Here is a 19,686-nt window from a genome sequence, read left to right as displayed (position 1 = left end):
TGGACGTTATAGCTAGGCCAGATACCACATCACAGCCTGTTTTATGACGTAGCAGCTCCTTTCTCGTTCACACTCTCGTCAGGGATTCATAGTAAGGCAGTGTCCGAGATTGAGATTTATTTTCCATTGGAGGATGTGGTTCTTCTCATCCTCACGACACACCTGGATCATTCCTTTCCTCCAGGACCAGTCAGGGCTCGAGATCCAGATAGGCATCACGTCGCTAGGCATCGTCGTCTTCCAAAACAACGTCCGCATCAACACCTTCTCCTGGGCCAAGATCATCAAGATCTCCTTCAAGAGGAGGCAATTCTTCATCTGCCAAAGACGGGAGCTGGTAAGGGGAGGGGCATTTGTTAGGGGAGGGATTCTCATTCGATGGAACAGTGGAGTGTATGAATGTTCTAGAGACGAACCTGCAGCCAGAAAGAAAGTCATCGTTTGAGACGATGCCTCGGATTAACTTCTCCTTACTTTCATTTCCACAGCACGAGACAAGAGACACAGTGATTGGCTTCAACATGGCCAGCTACCGACATTGCAAGAACCTGTGGAAGTCTTGCGTTGAGCACCACACGTTTTTCAGGCTGGTAGAACCTCAGCCGCAGCCTAAGAAACGAGTCTTCTTCCAACTGGGCTCCAAGTTCAGATATAGGTGAGGGTCCTATTGAGACAAGTTATGATCCAGATTTGAAAGTTTCATTATTTTTCTTCCCATTCTGTAAAAAGAGATGGTGCTCGCACCTGTGGAAAATGTCTCAAAGTCATTGCATCATTTTGGGGTGAATTTTTTTTTCATTTCTGAGAAATCTGTCTGGTCTCTTCTGGATAAAAGTCCCTTTTAAGAAATCCCGTTAAAAACCCCAACTTTCACTCCACCAGGACAATCCCCATGTTCACTCTCAAAGAGATTTTTTTGAGACCTAGACACCCCCTTCAGGACCCTGTTGCCCACAGTTCCAACTGGAGAACTGTCGCTAATGAAACTGATAGCCTCATCTACTCTAAACTTAAACATCCTTTCTCAATTTCCTTCAAATCTTAGAAACCAGGTCAAAGTCTATAAAAGAAGAAACCAAATTCAAAGTGTACTTGAATGGTTTCTCTCTTCTTTTAGCGGGAGAACGGAATATCAGACGGTGGAGGACGCCAAGAGGCGACTAGCCTCCAAAGAACGGGAATTCCAAAGGTAACGGAATCACCAGACGTTCTTCCCAGGAGCTTGCACTCCCAGATGTGAAAACTCTCGGTGTATTTGTTTCTTTTATTATGCACAAAAGTTTCTGCCTCAGTTCATTGTGGTATTTTGTTGTCGTTGGTGGTCAGACAATGGTAGATGGTTTTGGTCTATCGTGTGTGAACACAACCATTATTGCACTTTGGTGTTGAAATAAACAGAAGCCTCGTGTGTGCCTCAGTAGAATGTCAAGATATCTGGGAAGTTTCAAAAAGGGTATTCCCCAAATACAGCATCGTTGCGCTGGTGGTGGAAGGGGGGGTCAGCCTCACGAATCCATTTACATCATAAATTTGCATACACTAAAATGTTGTTACTCTTGTTTGTAGAATGAAAGTATGTTTCATTTATAGCTCATTGCCTGTTTGAAACAGTTTACCTTTTGAGAATGTTATTCTTTAAACCTGTTGCAATTAAAACTTAACCCCTGTAGTACTCTCATCATCCTGTCATTAACTTGTCTACCTTTCCCCACCAACCTTTCAACCTACCCTCTAACTTGCCCACCCTAGTACTGTCCCACATTTTAACCCAGTCTTAATCCACAGCTCTTTCTCCACCCTGCCTACCCCGTCCCGCTCCTCCTACGTCCCCCGTAGTCCCTGCCTGTCGGCTCGGGCCCCCCAGCTCCTGGGCATTCACCGGTTGTCTAGCGCCCCCTGCCTGATAGCCGACATCCCCTGCGTGGTCATGGGGAGCCCGCAGTGTAGCGGTGGTGGTGGTGGTGGTGGGGGCGTGGCCAAGACGGCCAAATACACACCGAGGAAATGCAGCGGCGCGTACGTCCCCGTAGAATGGTAATACACGCCACCGGGTAGAGGCATGTTGGTTGTTGCATGCAAGCTTGTTGTATGTTCCCCTGCTGGGCATGGTGAAACACGATGTGCACGCGTCTCCTCTTGTGTTGGCAGGATTGTACATTTCAGTGATATCAAGATGGTTCTTGAGAGAACTACTGCTATTGTGAGAACTGAAGGTTCTTTTAAATATTGGTGTTTTGGTTTTTTTATTTGGTTCTTTTTGGTTTTTTTGGTTGTTTGAAGAACCAACAGTTCTTTATGGAATTCCTTTTTCTGAGAATAGAACCATAGGATAACGAGAACTGAGCAAATGTGAAAGAGATTTGGCAGATTCTAGGAACAGTGGGCAGAATTGAGGAGCTAAGACATTCAAATATAGGTCCTAAATATTAGCTGTTCTTAGAAATCATTGTGTAAGATGCTTACATTGGCTTGTGATGCTGTAATAGCTCTCATAATCAGGGTCACTTACTGTTTGTAAACACTGTATTTTCCCAGATTCCCGGAGGATTGTAGTCTGGGGAGAGATTGTGGATCTGTAGGATACTGTCAATTCTTTGAACAACCAGAAATGGGTCCCTTTGTTCTGGGAAGTGAACTCAGAGCTTGGCAGGGATCAATTCAAGCTCTGTTACAACAATCTCTAGATACGCTTCACCCCAGGAAACCTGCAGCTTTCATCAGGCTGCATGGTAAACGTGTACCTGGTCTTCTGTTGACCGTGCCTGCTTGCCTGAAAATTGTTTACCAAAGCACTGCATTAGAGCCACAGAGTGAGAGTCCAAGCAACGCACCATCGCACAATTCACCAAGCTCTCTGTGTGCATGCACGCCGCATCATGTGCTTGGCTACCGTAAATGCGGCTCCTTGCTCCAACACACTGCAAATGCAGAGATTTTGTTCTTAAGATTTCTGTACCAACACAACTGCCTGAACTCTTAGTCCTGAGATTTTGGCCGTTGCAGCATTCAGCCAGGGGCAAACTTTGAAACTCTTGGTGGCGTCAAACATACCTGTCCTTTTCACCCCTTTTGAGCATCGTTCTGATTATGCATCTGTAGTTCCGAGTACGCACATACTGTGAAAAGAACCAACGTATATGTGCTGTCACGAGTGTCTCAAAGTCTCCCATTGAGTTTAAACGACACAGATTTAAACAAAACAGTTCACTGCATGGCCAGCATTAAACGAAAGAAAGGAGGATGTTACAATTCTGAATTGCATTTAACAAGAAAAGAAGTGAACATTTCTTAGTGTAATTAGCCTGTTGTAATTTAGGACCTGTTTTGCATATTCCCTTTGACCTTTGGTTTTTTCAGGTCACCAAGTAAGAGGTTATTCAGGCGGACAATCAGTGGAACAACATCAGAGATCATCAGGACGGAAACGCGGAGTCTCCCGTCCAGAACAAGCAACCATAAACCACTGCTCGATAACCAGTAAGTCAACCCAGGTTTCATTAACAGTTAAAACTCAAGTTTACCATCATGAATGGATTAGGATTTTTGTCAACCAGGGTTATGAATGGGTTAATCTGTTTATAGTTAGTTACCAGGTGTTTGATATCCTTTACATCTTCATCTGTTGCATTATTAACAGTACAGTGAGTAGCAGCCTGCCAACCAGGTCATCCAAACACAAATCACTAGGACTCAACTAGTAAGTTAACCCAGGTTGAAGGAGGATTGCCTAGTCACTTAACCTGGCTGCTAAACTCCTAACCAGCATGACCGAGCAAGCTTTGCAGTGGGCCAGTTCTTCATAGAAAATGTCAACTTTGCCCGACAAGCTGTTGCGTTCTGGATTTCAATCTGCTTTGTGCACAGCCCAGTGACGGCGCTGTTTTTTCCTAGCACACTTCAGAAGTCCAAAGGTCAATAGGACTAAAGAACATCTTTTTCGTGTAAAATTCAAACAAAAGCTATTTTGCACGTTGACAGAAAGTTGACATTTTTTGTGGAATTGCCCCTTAACCATGGGTCACCAAGCTCCTGAAGGTTTTATTTTCCTTTAAAATTTAAAGAGTGCATGGGTGAACCAGTCAGAGAGTGGTCTTTACAAGGGAGTAGATTAGCCTTCGGTTTCTGTGGCTTTTGATCCAGGCCAAGAATTAAGACTTGCCAAGACCACCTCTAGTACCGGCTTGATTACTCTCTCAAGGTGCTGCAAGGATGGGTCCAAAAACACTGCATGAAATCCCTAAGCTGGCTGTTGGAATGAAGGCAAAATGAATGGTTGCCGTATCTACAAGCTGAACAGTGGCCATGAAAACTCTTCTATGTTTTGCCTGACTGATAAACTTGCGATTGGGCCTCATGACGTTTTGTTTTTATTTTGTGGAATGAGAAGATGGCATGTGGGTTGAACTCATGACAGTTTGAGTGAAGAATTTGTAAAAAAAAAAAGGACCTGCAAGAGAATCAGAAGGAAAATATTTAAACCAAAATCAGATGTACTTTAAATTCCCACTACCACTGAATTCAGTTGGCAGACTTGTCTTTGTCCATTTTTCTTTTATGAATTCTTCACGTTGTCTTCTCTGGGACTGAGTTGCCTATTTCTCTTCTTGCCAGATGTTGTCCATATTTCATCTTTGATGAATCATCGCCTCTCTTTTCAGCCTTGGAGCCTGTCATTTTTGTGTTGGATAATGCTGTCATTGCTGTGCATAAAAACTAGCGTATTTTATTCAGTGCAAACCATTGTGAGCTATGATAATCATTTCTTAGATTGCCAACCTCCTTTTTTTATTTACATTGGTTTATTTAATTAAATTTTGAAAGCCACATTATCGTACATATCGACAAACAAAACTGCATTTGTTTTATTTATCATTTAGTACAAGTATTTTGTTATATGTATAAAGTCATTCTATAAATAACTGTTGTTTGAGTTCCATTTTGCATATAGTTTTGTTTTGGTTTTACCAAACTGCACACTATTCACAGACTAAAACGCTTGCACGATTTGCTGATGATAATGTCACTGTTACAAGCCATTTTTTGCATGATCCATTCTCCCCATTTTTATTACCGCAATCCACAGCCGTAACCGACAGTATTGCAGCAGCTATGACGGGCATGTGCCTGGCTCGCCTAATGGCATACGGTGAGTTTCCCAAGACACAAAGAAATCCCCAAGCTCTGTTGGAGGGGCTAAACTTCCCCCGGACTCTCATTTCCGGCATGTCACAAAGTGACATTTTGTGTGTGCATGGCAGATATGTTTTCTGGGTGTGTTGTGGGAGGGGGCGTGGTGGAGTTGTGAGGCGTGGGATTGTATACTTTTGGATAAATGCAAATTCTGCATTGTGTGGGACTGCACATGTCACTCACTTCACCAGCATGGTCTATTTCAGGAGCCATTTTTTCTATAAGTATGTCTAGCAGCTGACATTTTCTATGAGACGTCTTCATAGTAGCTTGTTCATCATTCTCTAGGTTTTTTTCTGATCTTTGTAAAGTTTCTGTACAGTATTCTTAGGCCAGGATCATCAAGATGATATCTTTTTATTACTCATCTGACGGTTGTACAGAATGTTCAGAAGATGAATAAAATTAACCCAATTACTGGTCAAATCAGCCAACTACTTCACCGATAACCAACTGGGAAAGTTTGCAAAGCTTATCGAGGGACTGTATGTCTGTTTCATAATGACTTCATGGAGATTATTATCGGTTGTCTCGGCGCCATGTCATGTTGTGAAGCTGAAGTGGGGTGTTCTGTTCTGTTGAATGTTACTGAACAGCACACCGGAGCTGCATTACCCTCATAAATGTTGGTTATACTTTTGCATTTGCAAATGTTGGCAAGGTTTGACCACTTTGTTCAGTGGCTTTCAACTTGGCCTTAACGCTGTATCCACCCAGATGTAACCTTTGACCCAGTAGCAGTGGCTTTGCCAATAGATCGTGGTTTCTTCTTGGAATCAGATGTCCGTGGTTCCCAGAGCCAAAGATGAGCTTCTTCCTCTTTTTACCTGGAATAGCCCATCAATAAAAATGTAAAGTTGGATGACATCCAAGGAAGGGAAGGTGGTGTCTCTGGTTGGGGTAAGAGTCAGTACCAGGAACGGAAGAGGCAGCCACAAATCAGTGGATTCAGGTCCAGACGAAATTGGTGTAGGATGTAGAAGCTCAAGCCTGAATGTTCTGACTGTCTGACTGTCTGTGTGTCTGTCTTGCAGTGAGAACGGTATCTCCAAGAGCGAGGAGCTACTGCATCCTCCCAAGATCATGTTCATGGACGACGGCGGGAGTGACCTCAGCCTGACAGAGAGGTCATATGACCTGTCGAACGACGGACCAACGGTAAGCTAGTAACATCTCTATCACTCGGCCAGTAATGACAAAGATCAAGCCCCTCCCCCCCAAAAAAAAGCTTGAAAGAAAATCTTTATTTCCACCGAAATTGTTCAGTTGTTACACAAAGTCGTGGAACTATATATCACTGAATCCCGCTGATGTCTTATTTCCTTTATGATTTACAATGTACTTATTTTGTACTAATCTGAGATTTCATGAGTAACAAAGTATGTCACTATTCCTATTCAATTGGTTTGGCTTGACATTGACATTAATTGCAATGAGTCATTCTCAGTGCCATCTGAAAGTACAAGTACATGTAGAACCATCTGTGTTGGGGGCGGCATTGAAATAGCTGAAGATTGCTTCTGATCTGAATGACTCAAGAAGATTACGTGTCCTGTCAACTTTGGTCCTTGCACATTTAGGGAGCACCTCAGAATCCAGGAGCATTTGCCTTCTATTGGACAATTCCAACTGCAACGCACTAGCATTCTGTGGGAACATTCATATATCAACAAGATAAACCGTTGTCAAACATAGATGTTGTGGGGATGTTGTGTTCCTCGTGGAAAGGTCATCCATTCTGCCATTACAATAAGGCTTTCCAAGTGGAAAATGTTGACCATTCTGAACAAGGAAATGCTCCATTAGTTTCAAGACAAGAGTCAACGTAAGATCAACCAAACTGTACAAATATTTCTGTTTAAGAAATGGACTTAACTGTGTGAAGTACAAAGAGGTTGGAGTATGGAAATCAGGCTTCGAAACGATGAACTGTGGTTCATCAAGAAGGTTGTGCAAATATTTTGGTTTGGGAAATCGTCAGTGTATTGTCCCATCTTTGAAACTGCTGTATTCATTTCTTCCCACAGCCCAACGGAACTTCGCCCACGGGCGACCCACTGGTATCTATACGCATGAAGAGTGACGATAGAGGGCGCTTTGGGTTCAACGTTAAAGGCGGGGCCGAACAAGGCAGTCCAATCATCGTGTCAAGAGTGGCACCAAACACACCAGTATGAAGATTGCTTGTTTGCTTTGTTTCCTTACAAGTCCAGAAAATATTTGGAAGCATCAGTCCACATACATGTAGGGTCACAAAGACAACAGAATGACCGATTTGATTCTTGCTGGTCAATATTTGCTCCTAAGTAGCTTTTCAAAAATCTGTCTCCATCGTGGAGAAAATATTTTAAATTGGAATTTTTTCCTCCCTCTCAGGCCGACCAGTGCATCCCCCGGCTTAATGAAGGTGACCAAATCCTCTTCCTGAATGGTAAAGACCTGACACAGTACACCAATGAGCAAGTGGTCAGTACCATTCGCTCCATAGGGGAGTTGGGAAACAAAGACCTCTTACTCACTGTCAGACCGAATGGTAAGTGAAGCATTCCAGAGTCATTCCAGAATTGTGGCCTGACCTTCAACTGTCAACAATTTAGTCATTTACAAGATTTCTGAAATTTCTCTGCTTGAAACATTTTTATCTCTCCTTTTTCACATTAAAAAAAATGGATGTGGACCTTGTGTACCCTAATGCGTCTCAGTCTACTTGTAACCATCATACATCTGTCTGTTTTTTTCAACGTGTAGTTTATGTCGGTGAGGCAGTTGAGGAGGAGCCAGCCTTTCAGTACATACCAGAGAGCCCTCGTGTGCCCAACGGCGGTATGGAGAGTGACCCACTCGTTGAGTCTATCATGATGCTACAGGAAGGCCTGGAGAGCGGCATGGCATTAACACTGTTTGAGGTATGTCACGCTTTTCTTCCATTCTTCACCATCTAGTCAAACACGGGGGTCCAATGATTCACGCTTTTGATCCGCCTGCAGTGATGCATTGGTTCAAACTCCAGTGGTGCCACGGTGCATCTGTTCCTTGGGCCAAGACGATTTACCAGAATTGGCTCTCTTTCCCCGTGAAGCATAAGTGGGTACCTTGGAGAGTATCCACCCCGAGCAGACGCACCCCAGTCATCAGTTGAAAAGAGCCGCATTGGTTGGGAGTGTTCATTTTGTGGGTAGCGGTGTGACCACAGCAACTGTGACGCGTGCGTTTCCTGGAGCTTCAGGAACCAGCGTAGTTCAGTTCACCCAAAGGAGCCTCCATTGCTAAGAAAATAGTGCCCTCTCTTGACCCACCGAACTTCTCTAATCTCCACCTGCTGAAGAAAAGGGGTCAAATGGCTCATTGATCAGAGGTAATTAACAGAATCACTTTGTGACTCAAACAGTAAAGCACTATAGAGTAGCCAAGTGTGATGTCATTTTGACCGAGGAGTGTCGTGTAGTGCGAGGGAATGAAGTACGTGGACTTGTTGCTTCATGCGCTGGTTCTCGCACTGCTGTCTTTTATATATAATTGTGCAAGTGACGTATTCACTTTGGTGCTCTATAGAGTAGTGAAGTGACTACTTAACGTACACAATTATGTGTGTAAAAGGCATTAGCGCGTGAACCAGAGTGTGAACCAGCGTGTGAACAGCGCGTGAACCAGCGCGTGAATCAGCGCGTGAGTCAGCGCGTGAACCAGCTTGTTAACCAGCGCGTGAACCAGCGTGTGAACCAGTGCGTGAACCAGCATGTAAACCAGCGCTCCATTCGTTTGTACAGCACTTAAAAGACGTCATACTGCAGTACTCTAAATAAGCACTCATGTTTATTATTATGATTTTCCTATTTCAGGAAACAAACTGTACAGGGAAACGGACGACCACCTTGTCTGGTTCCCTATCTAGTTTGTTTCATGAGTTGTGTTCAAAAAGCAGCTTCTTCCCCGAGTGATCCCTGTTCACCACTTCCCAGGTTGCATCATGTACATGTATAATTGGGGCGTAATCCCTGGTTGCAGTGCATTTTAGGTTGCATGGCTTCTGATTAGCGCCCCGGAACAAAGATAATTGACAAATTGGAAGAGCCACTAATGTAGGGCTGGATAGCTCGTTTGGTAGAGCACCGGTACGGTATTCCGGATGTCACAGGTTCGAATCCCGCTCCAGTCAATTTCTGTGTTCATCTTAATAATTATTTCCATATTTGTGAGAGGCCTTCTGTTGTGGGCATTCTCCACTGCACAGGAAACATACAGCGCCCTCTATATTTGTAATTTTTGTACGACTTTTTTTCTACCAGCAACTGTACAGGAAAAAGCCTGGCATGACAATGAATGCCTGCAGACATCCAGATAACATTGCCAAGAACAGATATCGGGATATATCTCCCTGTGAGTAAAAACAAAATTTGCTGGTTTTTAAGATTAAAAAGATCCTCAGTTTTAGTGCTACGTTATCCTACCAGTTATGATTTTCATTTGATAAAATTATCAAAATCATCGTAATGCACAAAATGGGCTACAGATAAGGACTACTATAGCATTGAATATGATTAAAATGGAAAATATAGGATTGCGTCATTGATAAAGAGGAAGTCTTCCGTGGGATGTTGGAAGTTGAAGGATTTAACCTTTTTGGGATGGATGAGTTGTTCAGCATCCGTATATAGCATTATGACAGTGAAATTGGTGGTTTGAACATCAGACAGACGAAGATGGAGCTAAAAACAAATTGCACAGGAAATCACAAGTTAAGAACGCACGATATCTCACAATTTGAGTGACAATTTAACAAATTGTTCATTTGATTCCAGACGATGCCACAAGGATAACGCTTGAAGGTGCTGAAAGTGGTGATTACATCAATGCTAACCTAATTAAGGTAACAAGGATGTACTCACGCATTAGTCATGACAGTTCTGTGCATAACATGTTGAATTCACTCACTGTTACTGAATACGTAACCCATTACATCTAATCTCTTATGTAAACAACATTTATTCGTATTTGCATTACCAGCCTACGTGCTTGTCCAAGAAACTTTCAATTTATATATGTACTTCCTTTTTTATTTTCTTGTCACAAATCTCACCCCACAGAACATTACTGAGCAGATTTAGAATCCAAGATTTATCAAATGATCGTTTTCAAAGATTGTCATTTCAATCAGTCCAAGGTAATCAGCAATCATTTTGGTTTACTGAAATACTAAATGAAATCCACTTTGTTTTCACCAGTTTCTGGCGATGGAACAATGAATTGGTTTATAGATTCTCATGTGCTACTGTAGTCAAGGATTTCTTTAAAAATTTATTTCTTTCCTGTTTGATTTCTAAGATGGAGATTCCTGTGAGCAACATTACCAACCTCTACATAGCAGCTCAGGGCCCTCTACCAAACACCTGTGGGGATTTCTGGTACATGGTTTGGGAACAAGAGTGTTCACTGATTGCCATGCTCACCACCAATGTGGAGAGGGGAAGGGTGAGTGGTAGGGATCTCTATCATGGGGTCTGTGTGGGTGTCTGACAAGAGCTTTGTCTGGGTATCTGACCTAGGATGTGTCATGGTTTCTGATCAAGAACCTCAGTTTTTGCTCAGGTGTTTGACAAGTTTAGTCTGGGTGTACGACTAGGGCCCTGTCTCGGTTTCTGACCGAAACCTAAATTAGTTAGCATGTTTGACAAGGGTACGGTCTGGATGTCCGACGGGTTCCTGTCTAGATTACTGATGGGATTTGTTGATCAAACGGGGGTTTTGTCTGGGTGCTTGGCAAGGGATTTATCCGGATATGCAACCAAGGTTGCGTCTGGTTGTTTGACCAAAGCTCTGTCTTAGTATCTTATGGGTTAAGGATGCCTTTGGAAATGTACTGTCTTGATGTGCAACTTGTTTATGTGTTGTCTTGGTAACGACCCCAGGTCAAGTGTCACAAGTACTGGCCAGAGCTAGGTCAGAAGTTGTTATACCCTCCCCACCTGGAGGTGGCATGTACAGGGTCTGAGGAGACACCATCCTTCGCCTACAGGGACTTCATGATCACTCATACAGAGGTAAGCATGGTGGAAATGATGCATTGCTTTGTCACGGGGTCGTAATGCCTGGATTCATTCTTTGATCATTAATGAAAGTTCAGTTGATTATGGGAATAGCTGAGCTGTGGTGTCAGACTTTTATGCAAAACAAACCTCATGGCTAGACAACGCAGACTTTGGGGACACAGCTTTGTTGAACTTCACTGAACTTGGGTGATGCTTTTAGAGTTTGAATTATGTGGGTCCACTCATGTAACATTATCCAACGATGATTGTAAGAACTTGATGTAACTATGTGGCCAGTAGTTGCAATGCAAAGAGTATGCCCTTCCATCTTGAGAAGTTCTTAAATTTGCCATCAATATAAATAATAACGAAACTTTAAACTTACCACATGATTTCTTATATGAAGTACCTCCTTTTTTGTTGGATGTGTTGGAATCTTTTAACATTTTGGTATTTCCTGTATATGCGTACAATTTGTAGACTGGTGAAACTCGCAAGGTGCTTCAAATGCAATACATAGCGTGGCCCGACCATGGGGTGCCAGACGACTCATCTGACTTCCTGGATTTCGTAATCAGAGTCAGACAGCACAGAGTTGGCACCACAGCACCTACATTAGTACATTGCAGGTAAACATGATTTGGATTGGATATTGATTGAGAGATTGAGTTTCGAAAATAATTCCTGAAGATCTGTCATGTTTAATTGGCATTCAATTTCTATTCTCTTCTCTTCTGAAATAGAGGGTAAGAACTTCAGGACCATTCATCTGACTACCTCTTACCCAATTAAATAGTGGTCAGTTTAAGCCATTTTTGAATGTCGGCTTTAGTTTTAGCGATTTTCAGTTTTTTTCCTACGTCATTCACTTGATCAGTTTTTATTCTTCCTCTCATCCAGTGCTGGAATTGGTCGGACGGGAGTCCTCATCACCATGGAGACAGCAATGTGTCTCATCGAGAGCAACCAGCCAGTCTACCCACTGGACATTGTCCGGACGATGCGTGACCAACGAGCCATGCTGATCCAGACGACAGCCCAGTATCGGTTTGTGTGTGAGGCCGTCCTTCGAGTCTACATGGGTAAGCAGGCTAGAAATAAGCCCACTTAGAGTCAGTCATGGTTATTTACTTTGTGTAGTGATTTACTTCAACTTAAAGAGCAATAACAAAGGTGGAACTTCCCTTTTTTTCTTCACAGAGGGGATTGTAGGCCCCCTTGATGAGTTCAAGACGAACGGCCACCGAGATTCTTAACACTTCTTTCTCTCCACCCCTCACATCCCACCCCCCAAACACTTCGACCCATCCCTGAAGACTGTACCCTCCTGAGCCTCTTCAGTTGACCCAGCTACACTGCCGACCTTGGCCAATAGCCTAAGTAATCGGCAGAATAAAAACTCATCTTGAAAATGAAATGAACAAAAGCTAGGCCTACTTGCTCCTGCTCCATGCTATCCAGTAGCCAGTGAGAAAACAAAATCCCTGATAGGATCACTCAGACAGGATTCAAACCCATGACCATCTACTTAGAAAGGCATATGTCTCACCCGAGCTTGCCAGGGTTGATGTGTCCAATGTGAGGCCAACATAATACTGGAGATATCAGTCAGTATGGAATGGAAAAGCCTTGTACATCTGCTCAATGTGTATTGCCAAATGAGTATGGCTTAAGAGGGGCACCTTTTCAGACTTTCTGTACCGGTGTGGCAGTCTCAGTTGTCTCAGCGATCCCCCTGAATAGCCGGACATTAAACGGACGACTTTCCCATTGTTGTGCGCAGAGATGGCATGACGTATTTTACCATATTTGGTAAGGGGGACCGCTGAGACCGGAAAACAGCAGAGACCGCCACACCGGATCAGAAAATACTGCATAAATGCCTAGTTGAAAGCAAGTCACATTCTTTGTCGCCAGGGCAGTGTGTGAACTGTGAAATGTCTTGAGTCTGAATCTTCAGTGTTTTTGCTTCCATTTTGGTTGTTCAACACGTGGCGTATAAAGAAGCAATCGGCCAACCAGGAAAGCCTTACCATATGTAGACCTCTGTGAAATATCAACTGCACGTTCAGTACAATTCTCATCACCAGTTTGAACCGAGATCAAGATTACTATAGAGAAAGGGAGTCTAATATATAAAGTTTTTGGACATGTAGATCGTGTTGCTTGGAAGTTAAAGTTTGGGTAGTGTCCTCTGTTATAGGTGGAAGACTTTGCTTAATTTTGTTTGTTATGTCTTGTTTTTGCTTTTTTTTTCATTTGTTTCGTTTTAAACAAAACCTTGTTAGTTGAAATCAAACTATTTATTATTTGTAAAATACTTCTTTATAGTCAATATTTTTAATCATCTTTCAAATCGTGTCATGTTTATGACTTGTATCACTGAAATTATACACTCTCACCTTTTTTTAAATGTTACTGTTCTGTTTCAGATGATTGTCCAAAGTTTCAACAAGGTAACTATCACAAATCTAATAATCTGATTTTCTCCTACTCAAACTCGCAGAAATGGTAGCACAAAATTCTACCCAGCTAAAATTTACACACCGTTTAAATAACATGCACTGTCATGTACATTACACAGCTAACTCCCCCCCCCCAAAAAAAAAACACACAGGGATATTTGGGTTACATTGGACATGAACGTAAGAGGGTCCTTCAGTTTGGCTTCCAAGCCAATACACATTTAACAAGTTTTATCTCTTTATTTTCTCCTTTGAAGTTCCCATCAGTCATACCTCCCCATCCTCAACCCCCCCCTCATTTGTGTGTTTGTATTTGTTTTCTCCAGAGGTTGTGACCTTGTAAATAGTTGATAAAAGGAATTTAGTAAGGAGCTTTAACTTCAAAAGGTGCTTTTTTGGAAAAAAGTTATAATTTTTACACACAGTGTGTTGTCATGCTTTTTTGGATTAATTTATGTTGCAGTCCAAAGGTTTGGCTAGAGAATTATGATGTCTGTTTCCCTTGTAAAAGATCACAAGTGGTTGTAGAAATGAAGGGATAAACAGAGAAATCAGGAAAATGTCCACACTTCAGCTGTAAGCACAGCTTTGAAAACGTTTGACAAATTATAAAAGTTGCTCACTTGAAAATGCAAATGGAGGAAAGATATTATACTGTATCGTGAAATTCAAGAAATCAGAGAAATCCAGAAACTTATGGAAGTTTGGAATTTAAACTTATTTGAAGTCACCAAATTGTGTTATGTCTAGAATTAGCCACGATGTGAAAATCGTGAATAGTTTCAACATCCACTCCTTGCTGATCCATGACCAGTTCATGCCAAACTTCCATGATTATATGTGAAAATAACATGTCAACGTTCATGGATTTGCCAAGAGAGATACATCGTAATGGATCAGTGTTTGATAGACTGTCTTCATCAGCACTCAACTTAAGGCCTTCTGCTCTCACAAGAGTGAGCGTTATTTGGATATGCCAAAAAAATCTACCAGAATGCATGTACATTAAAAGCCAAACATCCTGTACAAAGATTATTTTTTTTAAATGTATGTACAAAGGACGAGTAAATACTTCAAAAGAAATCAGATGTTTGGAGTTTGAATATTAAGTTGGAATGCTGAGATTTGTGTTATTTTTGTTTGGTTCTCTTTATGAAGTGACTGTTGCCATGGTGATTGTATGTGGTTCTGTTATTTATTGTGTGGTCCAGATATGCACACATTTCACACTATAACAACAGCGAAATGGCAATTTTGAAGATCACCAAATTTATGCAGTGTCAGAAATCAGATTGAAATGTTTGAAATTAGCACCTGATTACAGATCGGTTTTAAGAGGAATCACGATACAAAGATACCTCTTATCCTGAAGAGCAGCACTTGAAGACAAGTCTATTTTACTGTCTGACTGTTGATGATGTTAAATTGTCTTGGAAATTGGTATGAAGTGCTAAATGTTGGTTTACGGAGTGGAAGCTGCAAGATGCCCATAGATGTGCACAAAGAATCGACTGCTCAGGAACTTTGGGAGAAAATGAATATGATCATTTTCCTCCTGTTAAAAATATGGTTACCTCGCCTACACCCTCTGAAGAAGGGCAGATCTGGGAGGGGGCACTGGGGGTCAGGTCCCCCCCCCACCACCAGGGAACTCTACAATTTTTAATTTAAAAAGGATAGAGGGGCTCTTTTTCGCCTCTAATTCACTTGTTTCCTTCCCAAAGCATGTAAAAAGCCCCCCCCCAAAGTAGTCCCATCCTAGAAAAGCTATAAAAAAGTGAAAACATTTCCAAATTCCCCCCTCCCCCGCCAAAAAAAGTTAGGCCCCCGAAAAAGTAGTTTTGGATCAACTCTTGGCTCCAAAATACTTTATCAGTCACATGAAAGTAAATGGCTTGCCACTGGGTGAAAAGATGAGAAAAAGGCTGGTATTTATTCCCCAGTAATTGCCAACATCTGTAACATCCTAGCTGAAAAGAATGGGCTTCAACATCAGTTTCAGATGCCTCTTTTTTTCCCATCTGAATTGTTATCTGTGAAATTGCATTCTCTTCTACTTCCTCGATGTTCATAACACACCTGGCTACAGGAGAAATCTTTCCAACACTGGGATGCGTAAAGTGCATAGGCTTTCCACCAAATGGCATCTTGCAGTTCTGGTTTTACCAATTGTTTGAACCTGGAGAGTGCCTATTTAATAAATATTTTGTGTATTTTTGCATAGTGGGCTTTTGTCTTGTGTTTTATACGTAAACATGCATGTAAAATTTTTCAAAAAGCCTGAACATTATTTAATTTCATACAACGTGTAAGAAAAAAGTTTGCTTAAGTAAAAAAAACAAGTTGTGTATTCTTGATGCTGCTGCAGATAGATCAGTAGTATATTTATAGTGCAATTTTTTTTTCATCATGCACTCATTAATGTTGTAGGTTTTGAACTTTTTTTCTTTATTTAACCAAGTCTTTCCTTGATTTTGATAAATACCCTAAAAGGGACCAGTGTCTTAATTTAAACAAACGTATGGTTCCTGTCCCAGAGGGTGAATTAATGGTTGCCATAGCTACGTGATTTAAACTTTCCTGAAGTTGTTCAAAAAGACAGACTTTTCAGATGGAAATGTATTTCAGGTTCTACTACCCTTTCATTAATTTTGATCCAACATCAAAAGTTTGTGCTGCTTGTGACGTTGGATTCGCTGTTACTGAAAAGACCCACAAATTAGAAAAATGTACTTTGAAATTGATCGACTCTAATTCTTCAAAATGTTTAGAAATCCCACAAAGAACAGCAGTAAATAACAACTTGCACTGAATTAGCTACACCATTTAGATGGATGTATTAACCAACCTCAACTTACTCTCTTACCTTCTGGAGTCTTGCAAGATCTTAAAAATGTTTATTTCAAAGTTTGGAAGAAGTGAAGAGACCCTCAGCTAAATATTTGAAAACACAGACTGAGCACTGTGAAGTGTTTTCTCAAAACTCCCCCTTTTCACGCCGAGTTTTTTAAATCAAATGTGAATAAATTTAACATATTGCGTAAACTGCTGTGCTGTAAACAGAGCCTTATATTTTATTTTACTCGTGACAAAGCTTGGTCTTTTTCTTTTTTTCTCTCGGAAAATAATAGTGTGAATGTACATACGTTTGTGGAGGTAATTAGGCCGCGAATGTACCATACAGAATAACTGCTACTGCCAATGTATAAATGGACAGAAATAAAATGATTTTGTACATAAACAGAGGAAACATGATGAGCTGTTTTATGACTATATTTAATAAAAGTGTCATTATGTTCACTGATTAGACCTGCTGGACTAGAATCCAGAGTTCCTGCAAATATCTGAAATTCTGTTACTCTTTCAAGGATCTTAAGGACCAAAATATGACAATTTCCATGATATTTAGGGCCATTTTCCAGAAAACTGGAAGACTGCCATGAATACTGGCTGTACATTTATCATTTTTCTACTACCAAACCAAAAGTGGCATATCACATGCGTGGATAACCCTTGACTGATTTCCATTTCCACGATCCTTTTTTTTCTGCTTTTGACAACAGGATTCGGGGACACCCTATTCTTTCCCCAATTTTTCATGACTTTTCACACACAAAAAAAAAACATTTTTCCTAGGATTTTCCCATGACCGTTTGAACCCCTAAAATCCTTCCGAATGCTAGGAATTGAGCACCATTCCTGATTGATACTAAAAACTCAAGAAATTTTAGAAGAATGGTGATATTTCAATGCGATGCACTGTATGTGCTCAGAGCTTTACAAATGAACGTGCCAACTGAACTGAATGTTGTAATAATGGGCGGTGCTAGCAAGGTCCAGTTTGCATGCCCCCCCCCAGCATGCTTAGCAGGCACTCGGCTTCAGCTGGGAGCTCCCTTTCTCTCAATTTCTTCCAGCCTTTTCTTCAACCTGTCTCGTTCCTGAGTATTACTAGCCCCTGCAGAATAGATCCAACCAGGGACCTCGTTCCCGTAATATGTGTACATCTGTTCTCCTCTCCGTCCCATGATTTTGCGCAGAGCGATATTCTTCTGTATCTTCTTCTCGTAAAACTCCACACCGCCCCTTACGTACTCCTCCCCGAGCTCGGCCACCTTGTCATCTGTAATCAGATCCTCCCTCTCGTTGACAACTCCCATCAGAAACTGGTAGATCATGACAAAACAAGTGCCGACCAAAGCAACATTGGCATATAACGGCAGAGGAAAGAGGACTTGAGCTGCAAAGACACCAGCAAAGTTGGCTAATGTGACCACAGGAGCCAATACAACTGACGATGCTGTGGCATTACGCTTGATTTTAATGACCTCCCTCGCAAGGCTGAACTTTCTGGCGCTCTCACTCAAGTTCAAGGAATTTCTGAAGGCCCTCCCCTCCTCCGAGTCTGCAGTGGTCTTGATTGGATCGGAGAAGCGCTTGGCAGAAAGGTCTGGGTTATCCTTCAGAATAGCTGGTATTCCAAACTGGACACCATTTGGCAGCCATGCCAAACCACGACTTCTAATTTCCCACCTGCTTGTAACAAAGACACTGTAAGATCCTGGATTGACTCCAATGTCTTGACACACTTTGTGGAATTCACTCAGTTGTGATTCAGTTGGAGCAATCTTATGACCTCCCTTGTAGGCCTCAACAAGGGGCCGGTAGACTTTGGAAGGAAAGGCATGGGGTGCTAACTTGATGCAGAATACACCAGTTGCCACCGCACCACTGAAGATAACTACATTCCTTGGTCTCCGGATAAATTGTAAGAATCCTTGAAACACCATTTTTCTGCTTTTGTTTGCCAGCAATATGCTTACATCAAAATGCTTAAACTTCAGTCAGATCTGGAAAGACACAACACATAATCTGTATATCACAAAATAAAATCAATAAAAGAGTGAGTTATATTGCCTCAAAACAAAATGAACAAATGAAAATACACAACTAAAACACAGGTTCATTTCTCCTACAGTATCATGTTTACAAGTTTGACTCTAATAACACACTATTGCTGTTGTGAAAGATCGGTTGATCTTATCATGAATCTTTGCACGATCTGACAATAACACCATTGATTCTGCCATCAGCTAATCGTCTTTTCCTTAGAATTTGCAGTAAATTATGATAAAACCACTTTTAAATCTTTAGAGGGTATTTTCAAGTTGTTGATGCTTTGTTGATGCTAGTTACACACAGTTCTGGGGGTAGGCTATGACTTTGACCTCTAAGGTCGAGTTCGGGCGGTCCAATCTTGACACGGGTTTCGTGTTCTCGCACTCGAATGGCGGGAACACGTCCCAAGAACACTGTTCTCGGAACAGGATCACACACCACCTCCTCATAAGCATTTTACATGAACACACAGAAAAACTTGTGACATCATGACAGATTTTTGAACAGCTGCAAAAAGTACCGATATGGCTTTACAAAGCCGAAGACAATGGAAAGCTTTTGCAAAATTAACAGCAATAATTTTCCATGACAGAAATGAATTTTTTAAACGGAAAAAAAGTAAGGCCTAGCCCAGTTATCCAACATTAACTTTCGAAGAATGCACAAGGACGCTGCCATGTTGCATGTTGCTCGCCACAAATAACTACTAGCACGAAGAACCAGTTGTACATTCCCGGCGTTCGAGCGACCGACCCACGAACAACAAATCGAGCTGTTCGTGAACAAACGAGAACAAGAAGCCCGAACTCGGCCTAAGTGAAGTGTCAGGTCTGCAATGGCCTGGCTATGTGAGGTTGATCGTGCGGGGTGGCGGGGTATTCTGCAATTAAGCTTGGAAGGCTTACCCAACGGACTGCAGTTCTAGCGTTGCGTGTTTAATTCATAAAACACAAATAAAGTATGATCAGACTCTACCGAAATAAAAGTCGAAAAATAGTCACGCATCCATGGGCGCAGCCATCTTGAATTGAATCTCGCAAATCTCGCAATGTCCCGCGAATTCTCAGCCTTACTGCAAAAAAATGTGCCGCGATGCCGCGACCACC

The 19,686-nt window shown here is 41.8% G+C and overlaps 2 protein-coding genes across 16 annotated transcripts in view; one reads left to right on the top strand and one right to left on the bottom strand.

Moving 5' to 3' along the window:
* Positions 1-16,936, top strand: part of LOC110973361 (tyrosine-protein phosphatase non-receptor type 4-like) — a 46,188-nt gene extending 29,252 nt beyond the window's left edge. For 6 of the 12 annotated variants that reach the window (XM_087147674.1, XM_087147673.1, XM_087147677.1 and 3 more), the window contains 18 exons: positions 185-337; positions 489-655; positions 1,118-1,189; positions 1,750-2,034; positions 3,358-3,477; positions 3,638-3,697; positions 5,084-5,146; positions 6,225-6,348; positions 7,218-7,361; positions 7,567-7,723; positions 7,939-8,096; positions 9,477-9,567; positions 9,990-10,057; positions 10,513-10,659; positions 11,097-11,228; positions 11,697-11,845; positions 12,117-12,298; positions 12,417-16,936. In XM_087147674.1, coding sequence (XP_087003800.1) covers positions 185-337; positions 489-655; positions 1,118-1,189; positions 1,750-2,034; positions 3,358-3,477; positions 3,638-3,697; positions 5,084-5,146; positions 6,225-6,348; positions 7,218-7,361; positions 7,567-7,723; positions 7,939-8,096; positions 9,477-9,567; positions 9,990-10,057; positions 10,513-10,659; positions 11,097-11,228; positions 11,697-11,845; positions 12,117-12,298; positions 12,417-12,472 — 2,328 coding nt within the window. In that variant the 3' untranslated portion in view covers positions 12,473-16,936. Of the gene's footprint in view, positions 1-184; positions 338-488; positions 656-1,117; positions 1,190-1,749; positions 2,035-3,357; positions 3,478-3,637; positions 3,698-5,083; positions 5,147-6,224; positions 6,349-7,217; positions 7,362-7,566; positions 7,724-7,938; positions 8,097-9,476; positions 9,568-9,989; positions 10,058-10,512; positions 10,660-11,096; positions 11,229-11,696; positions 11,850-12,116; positions 12,299-12,416 lie in introns of those variants that run through there. The other 6 variants (XM_087147678.1, XM_022224111.2, XM_087147679.1 and 3 more) reach the window with 6 other exon arrangements.
* Positions 16,733-19,649, bottom strand: tmem177 (transmembrane protein 177). 4 transcript variants are annotated; one of them, XM_022224124.2, is made up of 2 exons: positions 19,556-19,649; positions 16,733-18,531 (listed from the first exon to the last, which is right to left on the bottom strand). In XM_022224124.2, the coding sequence occupies exon 2, from the start codon at positions 18,469-18,471 to the stop codon at positions 17,563-17,565; it is 909 nt and encodes a 302-aa protein (XP_022079816.2). In that variant the 5' UTR covers positions 18,472-18,531; positions 19,556-19,649; the 3' UTR covers positions 16,733-17,562. The 4 variants fall into 4 exon arrangements, with proteins under 4 accessions (XP_022079816.2, XP_022079814.2, XP_022079813.2 ...); XM_022224122.2 differs by having other exon boundaries at positions 16,733-18,553; positions 19,486-19,643; XM_022224121.2 differs by having other exon boundaries at positions 19,486-19,643.
* Positions 19,650-19,686: the final 37 nt, after the last annotated feature.

The sequence above is a fragment of the Acanthaster planci genome, linkage group LG17 (assembly GCF_054643075.1).
Source record: "Acanthaster planci isolate LZ-2023a linkage group LG17, COTS_SCS, whole genome shotgun sequence".
In the NCBI taxonomy this organism is placed as follows: Eukaryota; Metazoa; Echinodermata; class Asteroidea; order Valvatida; family Acanthasteridae; genus Acanthaster; species Acanthaster planci.
This window is presented reverse-complemented; position numbering and strand designations above follow the sequence as displayed.

What these genes read in the sequence shown, in the direction of transcription:
- tmem177 (XM_022224124.2), bottom strand. Translation starts at nt 18,471, where the DNA reads ATGGTGTTTCAAGGATTCTTACAATTTATCCGGAGACCAAGGAATGTA.